Here is an 18,609-nt window from a genome sequence, read left to right on the forward strand (position 1 = left end):
GCAGGGAAACGGGGATACACCCCCCCACCCCCCCAATTACTGGGGACCGCAGGCTGGCTTTTCCTTACCACAACTCCTCGCAAAAAAAAAAAAAAATAAATTAAAAAGCAAGAAAAAACCCCTAAGAAAGCAGTGTCACCTCAGCAGGCAGGCTGTCCAATAGTTGTTTTTTCTTTTTTTTTTTTTTTTCCTTCTTCTGTCTTTTTTTTTTTTTTTTTTTTTATTAGGGTTATTTTTTTGTCTCCGTTCCTTCCAATCAGGGGAGAAATTCTCAAAGCGAAACCAAAAGATTTGGAAGTGGGGAAAGAGCCTGGCTGCGCGCACAGGGCAGGGCAGGGATGCAGCTCGGGCTGAGCACACACAGCACTTGCAGGGAGCAGGGCGAACATGGGAAGCATTTAGCTCCGAAAAGGTGTCAGAAGTCAACTGGGCAGGACAGTGCTCAGACAAAGGCTTGATTTTTTGTAACATCCTCATTTGCGACTCGGCTTTTTAATTTTTTTTTTTTTAATTATTATATTTTTTTTCTCCGCCAGGAAAAAAAAAAAAATTATATATATATATATATATAAATACTCATACAACTCGTGGACTGCTAGTGTTAGTCTTGCTCAATGCAATTAAGTTTCTTTCCCCTGCAGATTCAAAAGGGGAGGTGAGAGGAAAAGATATTAGTCTGCCTGGAAGGGATGTGATAGTTCACCATCATTTCAGAAGAGGTAATCTCCCATTAAACAAGTACCGAAGCTTTTGTGGAGGCATAGGAGTCTAGCTGGAGCGTGCATAAAAGCTGCGAGATAACCTTGTAGCTGCTGAACTCAATAGCAAGGCGTGTTTTTAATTCCAGTCTGGATATTTGCTTGGAGACATTTGCTACTGAAAAGAAGAATATTTCAGGAGATTGCTTCATTTGCCCTGCACTCTGAGTGGACTTGAATTCACATAACTTTGCATTCATCCATGGGGATGGTTTCATGTCGAGATAAGCGTGAAAGGACAATATTTTATGGGGGTTCACATCGTGTTAAATTTTATGGGGGGTTCACATCGTGTTCCGGGATTCTGCAGCAGGGAAAACGTTGTCTGGAGCCGTGTCGCTAGTCTTAAACCGTGTCTTTAGTCTTAAACCGTGTCTTTAGTCTTAAGCCGTGTCTTCAGTTTGCTTTAAGGTGAAGTGTCTCCATCTCTGCTTTGTACTGCTTAATTCTCAGGGAGCAGCAGTCCCTGAATGAAAAGGGTTTATATTACAAACGCTATCTTCTCTCTTTTTTTATTTTTATTTTTATTTTTTTTTTTTAAATTTAAGATCCCACAATGATATGGGCAGTGAATAATTCCGTGTGCTGCAGGTTTCCGTGCGAATAAAAGAAATCTTTGCCAGTTATGTTTGCCTTTGTGTCACACCAACACACCCCATCCACGACTAATTTAGTGACCTTGCCTGCTTGCATTAAGGTTACAAAAACTCCTGCTACTTATTATAACTGCGTGGCTTTGGTAATTTCTGCTCGTTTTGCGGTTCGTCTGTGGTACGTTCTGACATTCTTTTTTTTTTTTTTTTTTTCCTCCCTCTGGAAAAACCTCCCCACTGACTCTGCTTTTCAGTGCTTCTCTCCCTCTGCATGCTCAGTCCTTCCTTTCTCTCTCCCTCCTTCTCTCTCTGCCTCTTTTTTTTCTTTCTCCCTCTCCCCTTCTCCATACACATCTGCAGACAACCCCTCTTTTGTAAGGATTCTCTTTAAAATATTCCACCAAAGTAGAAAAGCCAAGCTAGCTTTTTCCTCTCCACATGTCACAGCCCACTACATTAGCAGCCCTGCAGAGTGAGTATTTTAAAAATGGGAATAGATAAAAGAATGATGAGTATATATATATATTTTTTTTTTCTCGCGAACATAAAAATAACCGTCATTGGAGACCGGTGATTGACAGATAAATTGGTCTCGATAAAGGCCAAAGAAGACATTCTGCTCCTGCAGGAATATTTCCCTTTAAGGACTCACATAAAGCAGGGGACTTAAAACGGAAAGAGGAATAAATTCGGGGTGGGGGGGGAGCGAGTCGATGACTTTTCTCTTCGAATTTGGAAAATCCGGAGTCCCTTGACAAACACCTCCCGTCATATTTTTATTTTAAAGCCTTCCCTAGTTTTCGAGAGGGAAATCCTATTTCTACCAGCAGCGTGGGCAGCCTTGTGCTTTGCTTGCTTTTTTTTTTTTTTTTTTTTTTTTTTTTTGGTGTTCCCCCCCCCCCTCGAGCCCTGCGAATTGAGGTGCAGGATTTTATCCTGGCTCAGCTGAGGGGGTAAATTTGGAGGGGCTGGAGGTGGTGGTGGGGTGTGTGTGTGTGTGTGTGTGTGTGTTTCTCCTGGCAGCATCACTCCTTCTTGCCCTCTTTAGCCCTGAATCTGCCTTAATCTCTTTTTTCCTCCTGCTCGCATTTCCCAAGCAACTTACTGAGGGGGAAAAAAAAAAAAATAATAATTGAAGAGGTTTCTGGCGCGTCGGTCCGTGAGACTTGCACAGGCTGTGCAGGACGCCTGTCACTGGTGAATGCTGCATCACTGGAGACACCCTGCCCACCCCCCTTCCCTGCCCGCCTGTCTCTCCCAGGGAGGGACCCCCAGCCCTTGCTGAGCCCACACTTTGCCTCCTTTTTGCAAATTTTGACCATTTCCCTCCATGTCCCCCCCAGCCCTAGAAAACTCGAGGTGATGGAGAGCCCTGGAGAGCCCAGACAATCCATATTTTTGAGGCGTTCGGTTTCTAAAAAAAAAAATCAGGAGAGGTTTGGGTTGGTTTTTTTTTTTGGTTAGGTATTTTAATTTTTTTTTTTTTTTACTTCCAGAGAAATCCCCTAACTCCCTTCTTTCAGACTCCAATGGGCGTGAGCTATTTACCTACCTGTCTTTCCTTACAAAGGAAAGGTTATTCCCTCAAAATGCAGGCAGGCTATCACGGATTTTTTTAACGCTCCCAACTTCTTCAATCGATTTGGTGCAAAAAGAAAAGTTTCCAGGCGTTAACCAAAAAAAAAAAACAAAAAAAAACCCCACCAAAAAAACAATCATGTGCCCAACACACATTGTTGCTTCTTCCTGATACGCAAAAGCTCTCTCATCCTCAGCTATATAGCTGAAACTCAGTCCTACGGTTTTATTTAATGAACGACACATTTATGAACAATCAAATGATCCTCGTAAAAATTTTATTGAAGGACATAAAAACATCCACGACTACTTGCCGAATAATGCAGCCTTTCACTGCAAAAGCTCAGTCTTTCTTTTTTTTTTTTTTTTTTTTTTTTTTTTCGTGGAGGGGGGGGGGACTGGTGCTATTATTATTTCCCCCTCCTCTTTTCAAAGACGCTCCTCATGGTATACAATTTTTATTTTTTTTTTTTTCCCCCTTCCTGAAGTCACTTATTTCTTAAAGCAGGACTAGATGTGCCTGTGCCCCACAGATTTCTCAGCTGCTGAGCAGCCTGACGATGAGACAGCGCTGCAAAAGATGACAAAAGCCCCCTTTGCTTTTAGGCTAAAAGCTTCTCCCCCCCCCAGCTCCTTTCTCCAAGTGGGGAACCCACCTCCGCCGCACTTCTCCCCTCTCCCCTTCCCACCGATATTCAATTTAATGTATCCATTAGAGGCTAGAAGCTGCAGAAGCAAAGGACAGAGACAAATTACGTCAAGAAATAGTTCCTGGACTACCTTCCACAATTACCTTCCACCTTCCTCAGCACCAGGGCAAATCTCCCCCCCAGCCCGCGGGGAGAGCATCCCCCGGCTGAGAACCGGCCGAGCCTCCCTCCTCCCCATCTCCGCCCCATTTCCATCAGTTTTAGGAAAAGCCGGGTGGCGTTATTGGGAGAGAAGGAAAAAAAAAAAAAAAAAAAAAAAAAGCCGGAAAAAAAAAAAAAAAAAAAAAAGACCTGCGGATTGATCCACGCTATATTTTTGGGTAAATACAATCACGTGAGGGCCGGCAGCCAATGGCACACTGGGAAAGGCTGAAAAAATAATTACCTGCCCTGATTGTTCTATGAGAAGATAAAAAGTACACATACAGTTCATACAATAATCTTATGAATGTAAAAGAGGGGGGAACCATGTCGGCTTCTGGCCCCATAAGCAACTACTATGTTGACTCCTTGATAAGCCACGAGAACGACGAGCTCTTGGCCTCCAGGTTCCCCAGCTCTGCCTCCCACCCGGCTGCTGCCCGACCGTCAGGATTAGTCCCGGACTGTGCCGACTTTCCGTCCTGCAGTTTCGCCCCCAAGCCGGCCGTTTTCACCACGTCCTGGGCTCCCGTCCACTCCCAATCCTCCGTGGGCTACCACCCCTACGCCCCCCAGGCGCCCGTGGGGGCCGAGCCCAGGTACATGCGGACTTGGCTGGAGCCCCTCGCCGGGGCCGTCTCCTTCCCGGCCTTCGCCCCCGGTGCTCGCCCCTACGGCCTCAAACCCGACGCCTTCCCCGGGCGGCGGGGGGAGTGCGGCCCCGCCGACGGCCGCGGCTACGCGGACTACATGTACGCGGCTCCGGGGGAGCTGAGAGACAGAGCAGCGCAGACAATTCCTTCCCCGGAGTCCGAAGCCATCGCTTCCAGCAAACACAAAGAAGAAAAGCACGAATTAGACCCTAGTAAGTCGAAGTCATTCTTGTTTACGACCGGGGAGGCATTACGGCTTCCAGGACCCTACTCAATAAAATGAAATTACCTTAGAGAGCCCGACCCTAAAACTCCAGATACGCAGGAAGATCTGGGGGTTTGAGCGAGTCCGCCTAGCAGAAGCCGGAGAGCGAATATCTGTACTTTGTTTTGGGCTCTTTAGTCTTTTTTTTTTTTTAATTATTATTATTTATTTATGATTATTATTTATTTATATTTTTTTTTGCAAAGGGTGGTGGTGGGGGCTTGTCGGCTTCTTTGATCCAATATTCATCACCTTCCACCGGGGGGAAATTTTTAAAAAAAAAAAAAAAAATAGAGAGAAGGAGAGTGCGTGTGTGAGAGGGAGCGAGAGGGGGGTAGGCAGAGGGAGAAGCCTCTTCGCTTTCAAATATTTCCACTTTCAAAGAACAAGGAAGAGTTGTAGCTGGCTGGAAGTGAGCGTATTGATGTGGGTTGTTTGTTTTTTTTTTTGGGGGGGGGAGGGGAAAGGAATATCTTTGGATAGATGCAGAGGTGTCTCTTTATCTATTTTAAAAATCAATAAAAGCTCCACCGGTGCAATTATTCATAAAATGCTCCAACACGTGGGAATAAATGAAAAGGTGGGTGCCCTGGGCGGGGGGCCGGGGGTGGGTGGGTGTGAAGAGGAAGAAGTAAGGAGGAAAATTGGAATTGTAAAGGCATAAACTAAGTGTGTGGAGGTAGCTGGGGGCAAAAGGCAGCGAGCGCAGGACATTGGACCATACACTTGAAGAAACATCTTCTGCAGCCCAAGTGAGGGAGGGAGGGAGGGAGGGGGAAACTCAGAAGCCCCCCCAACCCCGCCATCAGGAAACCTTGAACATTGGAGGGACAGAAGTCAGGTACCCGCCAGCATCCCCCTCCCCTGCAGCCTGCAGCGCGGGGAGCCTGGACCCCAGCTCTGCAGAGGGGGCACCAACTCCTGGGGGATGCAGGCAGGAGCTCAGCTCCCGGGATTTAAAAAAAAACAACAACAAAAAAAAACCCAAACAAAAAAACCCCCAAAACAAACCCAAAAAAACCCCCATCCCCAAATCCACCCAACACAACCCCTCCTCGCCAACCCCTCCCGGAGAGATGCTCAGCATCCGCGGGGGATGCAGGGGGGATGCTGCGGGGGTACCCACAGGGGTACCGCACACCCCCCGCAGCCCCTCGGCCGTGTCCTGGGTTTGGTGGGGATCTCCCCCCCCCCCCCCTTTCTCTCCGGCCCCCCGGCCTAAGATGTGGGGGGGATTTCCGAGCGTTAAAGCGGGGTGACAGCAGTTGGGAGCATCTTGGTGCCTCGGAATCTCGCTCTCCCTCTGGAAAGGCGCTCACACCTCTATTTATGACAGGCGGGCTGGTGCCAGGCACCCTCGTGATAAAAATAAGTCGAGGAATCAGGGGGCGAAAGTCTCCTTTTGCTGGCAGGCAGCTGCCTAAAACGGGCAGAGGGGAAAAACTTCTCCCAAGGAAGAGAGAGAGATGGCTTTGCTCCCCTGGCAGCAGCGTGGAAGGTCGTTTAGGCTAAAGGGGGAAAGGGAAGGGAAAAAAAAAAAAAAAAAAAAAAAAAAGCAGCAGCCAATTTCTGGGAGCCAGTGGGACATCTCGCGTGTCATCCTTAAGATATTAAAAAAACAAACTCAGCTTTCCAGGTCTGTGAAAGCTTCTAGGGAAAGTATTGGAGAGCTGAGGTTGTAAAAAGAGTTTATGGGCCTATGAAATGGTGGGAATTTTGACTTTTTATGACTATGTTCTTAGATTACTGCTAGTAGCAGTCATGTGGATAATTATTATTTTAAACCTATTGCTACAGTTTTATTTACTGAAACTTTTATGTGAGAACAGCAGCAAAAGAAAAGGAAATGACCCCTCCAAAATAAACAGATTAAACTCTTCTGAAGGTCACTTAAAATATTTAGGTAAGATCTGCTAATTAAACAGGTTTCTTTCCATAGATACACCAGGGCGTGGAGGGGGGGAGGGAAGAAAGGCCAGCTGTATACATTGATTTTTTTTCCCCCCCCCCAAAAAAAAATAAAAATCTTCTTTCTCAGACAATCCCGTCGCAAATTGGATTCATGCGCGCTCCACGAGGAAGAAAAGATGTCCTTACACAAAGTATCAGACCCTGGAACTGGAAAAAGAGTTTTTATTCAATATGTACCTTACACGGGACCGGAGGTACGAAGTAGCCAGAGTCCTTAATCTCACTGAACGCCAAGTCAAAATCTGGTTTCAGAACAGGCGAATGAAAATGAAGAAAATGAATAAAGAAAAAACCGATAAAGAACAGCAATAAAGTTGGCAAAGTCCAGTCAATGAGAAACGAGGGTGGAGAGAAAAAAAAAAAAAAAAAAAAGAAAGAAAAAAAAAAAGAGGCTGTTTTTTGGGGGTTGAAATGTTTCTGACTTTGAATGTGTGGATGAATGTTTAGCATTATAGGCAAACACAGCAAGCGTTTTGGGACACGAGTCTTTTCTAAAATGCAACTAAATAAAAGAAAGATGTTTGGGGGGGTTTGTTTTCTCTTCCTTTCTTCTTCCTTGTTTTTTGTTTTGTCCTCCTCAGAAAACAAACACAAGAAGTACTTGAATTTTTATTTTTTTTTTTTAGTATTTTATTTCATAAATTAAACTTATCCAGTATTTTTATTTTTTAATTCCGCGAGCTCGTGAGTGAATATTTTGTACAAAAGAGAGGAAAAAGATGATAAAAAAAAAAAAAAAAAGAAAGACTGAAGGGAATATGGCTCAATGATGTTCTGTCATGGTGTTGAACGTTTCTGCTGTACTTATTTGTGTATTTTATTCTCGTCTCAGAACCGTTCTGTAATATTGTTATGTTCGCTATTGTAGAGCAGCTCTATGTAAATATACCTAACGTCACGGGAAAAAAAAAAAAAAAAAAAAGAAAAAAAAGAAAAAAAAAATCAGTATGTAGGTGTCTTTTTATTTAAAGCCCTTTACAGAGAAGCAGCCCCGGGGCTTTGCCAGGCGGTGCCGGTGCCGGTGCCTCGGCGGGGCGGCCCCGAGCATCCCCCGCAGCCGGAGGAGAGCGGAGATTTCTGCTTCCTTCCCCCGCACTTTTCTATCTCAGAGTACCATAATAAAAAAGGCGCTGAGGTAAGGGTTATATGTGCCATCAATTTTGAGATTGGGATAATTAATTGTACTAATTTATGACCCCAGGCAATCGAAGGATATGTAAAAAGACTAAATATGGATGCTGGGAATAGAGGAGCTGGCAAAGGCATCCGCTCCTGCCATCCACTCAGGGGTTGCTTCTGCCTCATCGATGAGCTGCCAAAACTTGGAGGAGGGTTGCTGGAAGTGCTGCTTCTCGCAAGACAGCCCAGGAGAAGGGGGGAAAAAAAAAAAAAAAAAAAAAAAAAAAAAAAGTCTGGCTTGGAGAAGGGCTGGGGATTGTGTGTATAGGGGGGGTGGGTGGGAAGAAAAAGCAGGGGAATAAAGAAATAAATTGGTGGCGATGCGGCAGGATGAGAATTGTAAGGCTAAAAGGCAAAAAAAAAAAAAAAAAAGCAGATTTCCCCCCCTCCCTTCGCCCTACACGGGGGAGATTTAAAACAAAAAAAAAGATTTTTTTTTTTTTTTTTTAAAAAAACAGGGTTGTTGGCTTGCGGAAAGGTCAAAACACCCCCCCCCCCCCCTCGTCCTGCCAGGGCGAGATGGGGCTGGTGCTGCAGTGGCTTGTGCAGAGGCGAGAAAATCCGCTGCCCACAGCGCCTGGAGCCGGATTTATCAATGGCTCCTGCTCTGGGCGCTTTCCAGGCTGCTGAATGAGAAACAAGAGGCAGGAGATTGTATAAAAAATGAGCAGCGAGGGATGTTTAATCATAAAAACTTGTTATAGGTCCCTTTCTTTAATGAAATGAGTGGAGCAGCGTTTTAATCTTTCTAATCAAAACCAGATCAGGCGAGCGAGATACGTTTGTCGCCCTCGTCCCGGTTCCTCCGAAATAAAAAAATCTGGAAGCGATTACTTCTGCTGATCTCATAAAATATTGCTCTTTAATATTTCTTGCTGAAGCATTTGGAGGTTTCTTTTCCTTCCCTTGATTTGTGTCCTCGCTTTTAAAGCGGGGTCTATTTTTGTCACCGGAGGGGGACAGGCGCACCGCGGTCTATCAGCGGAGACATCCCTGGAGCAGGGGAAGCTTAAAAAGCCCTTTTACAATCCCAGTTTTGTGCTAGGTCTGTTTGGAAAAAAAACCTTAACGAGCGCAATGAAATGGTCAGGTTAGAAAACATTTTAGCAGAGCGGAAGATTTATGGACCAAAAAAAAAAAAAAAAAAAAAAGGGGGAAATCTTTCCACCCAAGTCATGTCCATTTTTTTTGTGTGTGTGTGTTAATTATTATTATGATGATGATTATTATTATTATTTTCACTCCCGTCTGCTTCTCTCCTTTCGTTCACCCCGCCGCAGATAAAGAATAAAATCATGCAGGGTCAGGAAGCGGCTCGCCCACGTCCGAGAGGGGAGAAATCATCCCCGTTTCATCATTATTAATTAAGAGGGCGAGGAAAAAAAAAAAAAAAAAAATTCCCCATCATCATTTGGACAGGACTTTGGAGGCAGTTTCGGACCCGGCTCTCTGGAGGGGCTTGTCAGGAGCGTTTAGCGATGTTGAAAAGACATGATGTATGGAAGTTCATTTTGGCCCCCCTTTCATTCAAGCGGATCTCATTTCCAGTGCGACCACAGCCTGCTCCCTCCCCCTGCCCCCCCCCCCCTCCTTCCCTCGCTCCCCGGCGCCCCCCCCTCCCTCCGCAGCCCTTCTCCCCCCCCCTCCGCAGCCATCTCCCCGGCCAGCCCCCCCATTAGAGCCGGCGGGCAGCGGAGGAGATGCCCCTTTGTCTTCCACCGAGCTGCTGGTTGGGGCTTTCTTTTGTTGGTGGTGGGTTGGGTTGGGTTAAAATCCTGCCGCAGTTTTAGTTCATGTGCAAGGCCCCCGGTATCCTCACCCCCCACACCCCCCCACGCCCCCCATACACCCCCCTCCCTTCCTTTCGCCGCCTCGTCCCCCGGTGAAGGGTTACACCAGTTATAAAATGCCATTTGGCCCTGCTGGGAGGCTGCGCTGGTGCGGCTCAGCCATTGAATTTCTCCGCCACCGCAGCCAGCGGAGAAAAGAAAAAAAAAAAACAGGAAAAAAAAAAAAAAAAAAACAACAAAAAAATCCACCACCAAAAAAAACCCCCCACACCATTCCAGTGCGGCTCAAAATAAATAATTTTTTGAAAAAAGAATAAAACGCGGCTTGCACCCAGCAGCACACCCTGTGGCCAGCCTTTCCCCGGATTAATGTATCAAAATGCTCCAATTTCGGCATTATTTGACATATGGCGCGTGTGTGCAGACGCATACTGATACAGCTATTGTGTGCCGGCGCTTGTGAACATGCACATTTATTTCTGCCCGCGGAGAGATGCGCTTGTAGCTCTCGGGGGGAAAAAAAAAAAAAAAAAAGGGGGAAAAATATATATTAAAAAAAATATATAGGTATGTACATAAGGTTCTGGGGGTGGTTTTCGGTCGGGTGCGTGTGTGGTGTGTGTGTGCCTGGTTTCAAATCTGCCCTTTTGTAAGGCGCACAAAACCGACAGGACCCTACAGCTGTCCATAGGTACATTTCCGCAGCCAAAAAAATGCCACTTTTACAACTCTGTTTGTCTCCCTGCTATGCGGGGCTGAATAGGAGCGAACAAAACAGGACCCTAGATCTGGCTAGACGTCTGGCTTTAATTGCTTTATGGTTTAAATAAGGTGGGTGCTCTTCTCTTTGAAACCGGATTATTGGAATGTTTTGTCTACAAGCTACAAACAACAGACCCCCCATCGGACGAGGGGAGGGTTTTTTTTTTGGGAAAAAAAAAAAAGAAAAAAAAGAAAAAAAAAAGAAAAAAGAAAAAAAAAGGAAAAAAAAAAAGGAAAAAAAAAAAGAAAAAAAAAGGAAAAAAAAAAGAAAAAAGAAAAAAAAAAGAAAAAAAGAAAAAAGAAAAAAAAGAAAAAAAAGAAAAAAGAAAAATCCAACCCCAACTCGAAGCTAAAAACTGATAAAAGAGGGGAGGTGGGGAAGGGAGAAAGTTGAGGGGGGGGTGGCACATCTGGTGGGTTTGTTTGGTTCTGCGTGCGTGTGCTGCTGCTTTTTGTGTGTTATTTTTATGGGGGGGAAAAAAAAATATTAAAAGGGGGGTGTGGGGGGAGCTTTTTCCCCAAATTCTGCCCGCGCTTGACTGTTCATAGAGGGGTGGCCGCACCGCGCTGCTGGAGGGTGTCCCCCCTTTTTACACCCCCCCCCCCCAGGGCACCGGTAAGGGATTATCGGTTATAACGCGCCTCGCGGTAACCCGCGGGGACAGGCACCCCCCCATCACCACCACACACACCCACACCCCCCCCCCGGCTCCGCGCCCGCGGCGCTGCGCTCCGGCGCGGCCGCGAGATGGCGCTGTTGCCCAATGTTAGCGCGGGGCTGCGCGCGGCGGGGAGCGCCCCGCGCCCGCGGCACCCCCGCACCCGCGGAAGCGGCTCCGCGCCCGGGGAGGGAAAAGGGGGCAAGGGGGTGGGAGAGGGGGAAGCGCGAAGCTGCCTGACTTCACCCCCGCGACGCGCATCCCGCGCCGTGTTGAAAACCCCCATAAATAGCTTTTTTTTTAAATTTTTTTTTTATTTTTTTCCCCGCGGGGAGCGCTGACAGCTGACTGCGCGGGGAGCGCATCCATGCGTAAAAATGCTTGCACGGAGAAATTGCTTCTTTTGCTGTCGGTTTGTGGGTTTGGTGTGGGATTTTTTTTTTTTTTTTAATTTTTTTTTCTTTCCCCCTCCCTCTTTATTTACGCACGTCACGTTTCTCTCCAAAGCCTCCTCATTTTGGGGTGGGGAAGGAGGGAATGACATTTTTTTCAGTGAAGGTCAGGGCAAAGAGGGAAGGGGTGGGGGGAGAGAATAAAATAAACTCCGTGAGGGTACAATGAAACACCTAAAAGTACAATACAGCCACAGCGATAAAGCGACACCCAAGCGCATGCACCCGCAAGACACAGCACCCCCCCACCCATCCCCACATCTAAACACGGCCAAAACGGTAAAAGACAAAGAGCAGCACTTTCCCCAGACAGTAAATGTCAAGATATTTTCCTTAAAAAGAAACAGGCAATTGCATATCTCTGATTTCATGAAATCTGGAAGGAGAGGGGGGTGGGTGGGTGGGGGGGGTCCTTTCTTTCCCAGCCAATATTTTATTTCCCAGCCCAAGGTACGATTCTGAAAAACTTGCTGCACCTTTGCTTCCTCCATCCAGCGATAAGGATTAGAAAAATGCAGCAGCTCTTCCCAATCCCAGCCCGAACCGCCCCAGCTCTGAAACTTTCTTTTTTTTTTATTTTTTTTTTTTTCTTCCCACTTTAATTTACACGGCTGCCTTTATTGCACGGGCAGGCACAGGGATTTTAAAAATAGAAATGCTATTGATTAGAGGAGGAAAACGGTCACCTCGCCTATTAGCTGTTAATTAAGGAGCTTCTGTCCCTAGTTGCTCTTTTCTTCATTTATTTTGAGGGGGTGTGTGTGTGTGTGTGTGTTTCCCCAGGGAAGGGGTAATGTGGAAAAGGGGGGATGAGGTGGGTGAATTCTGTAAAAATGACTATGGTCATCGTGCCGTCGTGGGGATTATTCGGGTATGAAGACTATTTCTTCACTGCAAATATAGCTTGGTTTAAAAAAATATATATATTTTCACAATAAGCGGTGGAAAAAAAACCAACAAAAAAACCCCCACACTGTTCTGCATAGTTCATTGTCTGCTTACGGGGAGGAAAATCCCACCACATGTAGCCTTTCTACATGGAAAAATACACCCTCGATTTATGAAAAGCTAATAAAGGTGGACTGGATGGCTACTGGGTCTTTTCCTCTTCTTGGGAAGGTGTCTGAAAAAAAACAAAACAAAACCAAAAAAACCCAGTTTCAACCTCAACAGAGGTTTAAACCACCCCATGCCTCAAAAAAAAAAAAAAAAAAAAAAAAATTGAGAATATGACCTTTACTGGGCAGACAAACACACCTCAAACAGCTTGGCGAAAGCAGCTGAGATGGTATTTTTCTCCTTCCACACTTGAAATCGGTCAGAGTCACCCAGATCTCTTCTGAAAATAATTAGGCTGCTTTTTTTCTTTTTTCTTTTTTTTTTTTTTTTTTTGGTGGAAGAACACGAGGAAAAGCTTTGAAGGTCGATAGACTTTTGGGGGGGGGAAACACGGGGGCTGCTCATATCACTACTGTCATTTTAGTGGCGTTGACAATTTTTTGCGGCTCTACAGAAAATCCTCATTTACGAAGTGTGTCCTCCTCCCTCCACCCCCACCCCTTCACACACCCACCCCACCCCCGAAAAATTAACACGAATCCTGGCGATTTGATGTGATATTTTTTTTTTTTTTTTTTTAATGAGCTGAGTTCCTTCATGCGGTCGTAAAAATGAAGTGTCCGAAGTGAAAGGTTGCAGTGAGTGGTCACTTCCAGTGCAAAAAGTGGGGGCGAGGGGCACAAATGGGGAAAAGACAAGGGGGGAAATCGCTATGTTGAAGAGCGAAACGATCAAAAAAAAAAAAAAAACCAAGCTCGATGGTTATTTTTTTTTACAGGCATGCACAAAAGGGAGTACATACTTTCTGTCTCACTTTGCCTCTTTTCGTCCAAAGTAGCTTTCTTTAAGCAATGATCTACTTTATTCCCTTGGAAGGAAGCTTCCCTGTTATTTCCAGCCGTGGATTTTCAGTGGTTGGTTTGAAAGGAAGCAAAGGGGGTAAAAAAAAAAAAAAAAAAAAAATTAAATAATAAATAACTCCCCATAATTTTCTGCCTTTATTTTCTTTAAAGAAGGACAGCAAGAAGCAGCCAATCAATACGGAGACGCTTCCCTCGCCCGCTCGCTCCCGTTTTGCTTTTGTTTGCTTGTTTGATTCCAATCTTCCAACCACCATCACCACAATAACAACACACACCCCCCCCCAAAAAAAAAAAGAAAAAAAAAAGAAAAAAAAAAGAAAGGGGGAAAAAAAAAAAAAAAAAGAGGAAATGTGGGCTCAGCACTCCAACCACAGCAAAAACCCCCTCCCCTTTCTGCCCCCCTCTAGGTGGGACCAAGCCCACCCTCGCAGCCCCCCCGAACCCCAACACAATGACAACAACAACAACAACACCAGGGACACCCCCACCATCCTCCCTGGCAAACGGGTGACCCCAGGGAAACGGGTGGGGGGCGATGCTGAGCCCTAGAAGAAGCTCACCCCGAAATATTTGGGAGGGGGGGGGTGATGGGGAGGGCAAGGGGGGGCTGCTTGGGCTCCCTTTACCTGTTGAGGTTACCTAGGCTGACCTCCCAGCGCATGTATTTGCTGCCATCAGTGAAGAGGCTGCTGCTGGGAAAAAAAAAAAAAAAAAAGGGGGGGGTGGTGGTGTTGGATATTAATGCGCACCTTCACCCTCCTCCACTCATTAGGTGTGGGTGCCCCCCCCTCTCCGGAGGGTTGTGTGTGTGTGTGTACACCCCCCCCCTCGGCGTACACCACCTTTCCTCCATTTCCACACACACCCACAACACACACACCCCCCCCCAAAAAAAAAAAAAAAAAAAAAAAAAAAAGCGCCCCAAAACGCTGTCATTTGGCTGGCAGGCTGTCTCAGCGTGGCGGAGGGATGTGTACATATCGCGTGTGAGGGGAGAGAGGAGGGAAAAAAAAAAAAAAAAAAGAAGAAAAAAAAAAAAAAAAGAGCCACACCACCGGGATTTTGAGGAATTTGCCTGTGGTGTTAAAGGGAAGGAGCAGAGTTACAGAGAAATTGAGAGAGAGAGCTCTACCTACCGACAGATTACAAGAGAAGTCAAGAGCACCGAGAACCAACCGTACAGACACACAGAGGCACCATGAAACGCCTTTGAGATCGCATTAAAAAAAAAAAAAAAAGCCACTAAAAAGCAGGACTTGAGACAGTCCAGGGACAATCTCGCACTAATCTAGAATTAAAGCCGTCTTTTTTTTTTTTTTTTCCTTTTTTTTTTTTCCTTTTTTTTTTTTTTTTTTTTTTTTTTTTGCATGCGAGGGTCATGAGTTCCTACTTTGTAAATCCTCTCTTTTCCAAGTACAAAGGCGGTGAATCGCTGGAGCCAACTTACTACGACTGCAGATTTCCACAAAGTGTTAGCAGGAGCCATGCTCTCGTGTATGGTCCGGGCACTACTGCTCCCACCTTCCAGCACCCTTCACACCACGTCCAAGAGTTTTTCCACCACGGAACCTCCAGCATCTCCAACTCTGGATACCAGCAAAACCCATGCGCCTTGGCGTGTCACGGAGACGCTTCTAAATTCTATGGATATGAAGCTCTACCGAGGCAATCGCTTTATGGTGCTCAGCAAGAGACGACTGTTGTACAATATCCTGACTGTAAATCGTCTTCCAACAGTAACTCTAGCGAGGGACAAGGGCATTTAAATCAAAATTCGTCTCCCAGTCTCATGTTCCCATGGATGAGACCTCACGGTTAGGACCTTTTTTTCCTCCTCCTTAAATGTTTTCCTTTATTTTTTTTCTCTCTTTCTCTCTCTCTCTCTCTCCCTCTCTCCCCTCTCTCTGTCTGTCTGTCTATCTATATATATATGTATGCACAAACATACGTATAGATATATAAACATGCACATACACACATATGCATACATATATATATATATAAAAAAAAATATAAGAGGCGTAGATGTAAAATATGACAGAAATGAGCAGTTTTGTGCTAATGTTTCTTCTTTTTAGGAAGACCTTTTGAAAAGCAAACAAGACAGCAGTTACTAGAGAGCCAGCAAGGTGATTCCCTGCAAAAGGCTTAAATCACAATAAAGTAAAACTTGTTTTTTATTGCTTGCCTTGAGGATAGGCAATAAGATACAGCTCCCACGAGGTTATTTGCATGTTGATAATACACTGCTCTTTAAAATGTCATATAGCCTTTCATAACCGCTTGGAGACGAAGCCTGAAAGGTGGGAACTTGTATAAGTATTACTAATACTTTACATCTGTTTCTTAAAGCCTAGAGATAAAAGTTTAAACAGAAAAGGAAACTTAGCTCAGAGCTATGGGGTGGGGTGGAGGAGAGCAGTCTGCTATCCTGGGTTAAGGAGAAAAAAAAAAAAAAAAAAAAAAAAAAGGGGTGGGAAATTCAAAATAATTTGGGCTGAATGGAACTTTGCTCATGTGAAGTCCAGATAATTGCACAGAAAGCGAAATACTTCAAAGTACAAGTTTCCCCCACCTAAGGACCAAGGTTGTCTAGAAGCCTTGTTAATTCAAAACATGTGAAGGTTAGTGTTAATTTTAAGGACAATCAGAGCCCCAAAGTTTTTTCTCCCCCCACCTCACCCCTACCCCCACCAAAATTTAACAACAGAAAAACGAAAATAGAAAGGAGTTCTGGCTCATGTAGAGAGGATGTGGCCCAGAGGCTGGGAGATAGACGCAGAGGAAAACACGTTATTTATCTAAGCTTTGACCTAGAGGTAGTCTCAAGGATGCAATCATTCCAATCTGGAGCATAATTTTTTTTTTCTTTCTTTATTTTTTTTTTTTTCCAAATAGATTGTTTTTCTCATTAAGAAAGGACCATGCAGAAGGAAGTGCAGGGGCTCAGCTGCACATACCTCAGTCCTCTTGCTTGCTTTTTTTTTTTTTTTTTTTTTTTTTTTGCCTTATTGCTGTGAATGTCCAGCTCGACTTGTTTTAAATACAATCTCTGTGTTTGCACAGGCAAATATCCATCTCTGTCTGTGTGTGCTTTACAGACACACAGCCCTGACCGACAGGGAGAGGGGATTTCGTAGGAAATTCAGATTCTCAGGGCATAAATATTAGCAGATAGGAGGACCCTGAGTGTCTATTTTGGGAAGAATATTTGGAAAAGGAAAGCAGAGTTGGGCATTTTGAGGGGAAAAGAGAGAAAGAGGGAAGAGGGAAAGAGAAAGAGAGAGAGAGGGAAGGGGGAGAGAGAAAGAGGGAAGAGGGAACGAGAAGGAGAGAAAGAGGGAAAGAGGGAAAGAAAGAGAAAGAGAGAGAGAAAGAGAGAAAGAAAGAGAGAAAGAGAGAAAGAGAGAAAGAGAGAAAGAAAGAGAGAAAGAAAGAGAGAAAGAAAGAGAGAAAGAGAGAAAGAGAAAGAGAGAAAGAGAGAAAGAAAGAGAGAAAGAGAGAAAGAGAGAAAGAGAGAGAAAGAAAGAAAGAAAGAAAGAAAGAAAGAAAGAAAGAAAGAAAGAAAGAAAGAAAGAAAGAAAGAAAAAAAGGAAAAAGGAAAAGGATGAATGAAGGAGAAAGAAGTAAAGAAAAAGGAATAGGGAGAAGGAGAAAGGCTGGAGAGGATATTATGGTGAACAATGCACCTTTCATAGGGGAATTTTTTTTTTTTTTAATTTTTTTTTTTTTTTTTAAATAAAATGGAGCTGCCCACCAGGACTCACCATCCAGAACCACCTTTTAGGAAACTGGAAAGGTCTCTTTTGTGAATGAGCTTGACACACACCTCCCTGCACCCAGCCAGGCAGCCCGAGCTGAACATTCCCCAGGAAGAGCCAGGGCAGGGCAGCTGGTTCTCAGCATTAATACCAACATCAGCCCCATAATTACTAATAATAACCCAGCGACTTGCCTTTAGTGCCTTTAATATGCAAAGGGTTGAGAGGGGCTTCTTTTTTTTTTGGAGGGGGGGTGGGTGGAGAGGGAGGAAGAGGGGGGGGGGCAGCAGTTTCTCTAGAAAAATTGAGGCGAGGGGGGCCGGGATGGGGGTGAGGGGGGAAGCAGAGCCTCCAAAGGGGGGGAGAATTAAGAAGTTATTTGATGTTTGTGTCCTACAGCTCCCGGAAGACGCAGTGGCAGACAAACTTACAGCCGGTACCAGACCCTGGAGTTAGAAAAGGAGTTCCTCTTCAACCCGTATTTGACACGGAAGCGGCGGATTGAGGTCTCTCACGCCCTGGGACTGACCGAGAGACAAGTGAAGATCTGGTTCCAGAACAGGAGGATGAAGTGGAAAAAAGAAAACAATAAAGATAAGCTGCCGGGGGCCAGGGACGAGGAGAAAACGGAAGAAGAAGGGAATGAAGAAGAGGAAAAAGAAGAGGAGGAAAAAGAAGAAAGCAAGGACTGAGTTCTCAGCCCCTTGAAGTCTCGTTTTATGGCAGATGATAAATCGAGATGTTTACGACGGTCATTTGCTTTTATAGAGTATAGAATGGAGAGGCTCACACAGCAGTAACTACCTGTCAAACAGTTGTAGCCTTTTTTATTGTCATAGAAACTTCCCCTACTTTCCCCCCTCCCTTCTTTTTTTTTTTTTTTTAATAGCTGCATTTTTAGTTCAATAAATACATAGCTGGCTTGACTGCAAGAGCAGGGGGGGAAAAAAAAAATAAAAATTAAAAAAAATTTAAATGATCCAGCAAAGCAAAACCACCCCCAACCCCTCTAAACCAAGCCTGGAAGCAAATGTCACTGCTCGTCCGCATGCGAAGCTGCACACACGGATGGTGCAGAATATGTATTTATTTGAACAGCTTTGACTTTGCCTTTTCTTCTTCTTTTTTTTTTTTTTTAAGCTTGGTTTTGCCTCTCCCGAATGACCCTAGGGGAAGTGCGAGGGTGCTTCCAGCTTCCTTAGCTTGTTTGTGTAGTGTCTGTCTATCTGTGGAGATCTCCATTCCTACGAGCCATTTATCAATTCCCTCGGAGGGGCCATTCCCTGCAGCCCCCTGCCTGATAAGAAGAGGAGCTTGGAGGGTGAGCATACCTGGTAGCGCCCGCAAACACCCCCCCCCTCCCCATATACCCCCCCACTTCTATAGATTGAGGCTTGTATATACCTTGATAGGCC

At 45.1% G+C, this 18,609-nt stretch overlaps 2 protein-coding genes across 2 annotated transcripts; both read left to right on the forward strand.

Moving 5' to 3' along the window:
- Positions 1-4,083: 4,083 nt before the first annotated feature.
- Positions 4,084-7,334, forward strand: HOXC9 (homeobox C9). The gene is made up of 2 exons (XM_074929636.1): positions 4,084-4,645; positions 6,737-7,334. The coding sequence occupies exons 1-2, from the start codon at positions 4,084-4,086 to the stop codon at positions 6,979-6,981; spliced, it is 807 nt and encodes a 268-aa protein (XP_074785737.1). The 3' UTR covers positions 6,982-7,334.
- A 7,477-nt stretch (positions 7,335-14,811) lies between these two features.
- On the forward strand, positions 14,812-18,193 carry HOXC8 (homeobox C8). Its single transcript, XM_074929643.1, has 2 exons — positions 14,812-15,247; positions 17,594-18,193. Exons 1-2 carry the CDS (start codon positions 14,812-14,814, stop codon positions 17,884-17,886), a joined length of 729 nt encoding a protein of 242 aa, XP_074785744.1. The 3' UTR covers positions 17,887-18,193.
- The last annotated feature ends 416 nt before the right edge of the window (positions 18,194-18,609 follow it).

Source organism: Athene noctua, chromosome 30 (genome assembly GCF_965140245.1).
Source record: "Athene noctua chromosome 30, bAthNoc1.hap1.1, whole genome shotgun sequence".
NCBI classification, from domain to species: Eukaryota; Metazoa; Chordata; class Aves; order Strigiformes; family Strigidae; genus Athene; species Athene noctua.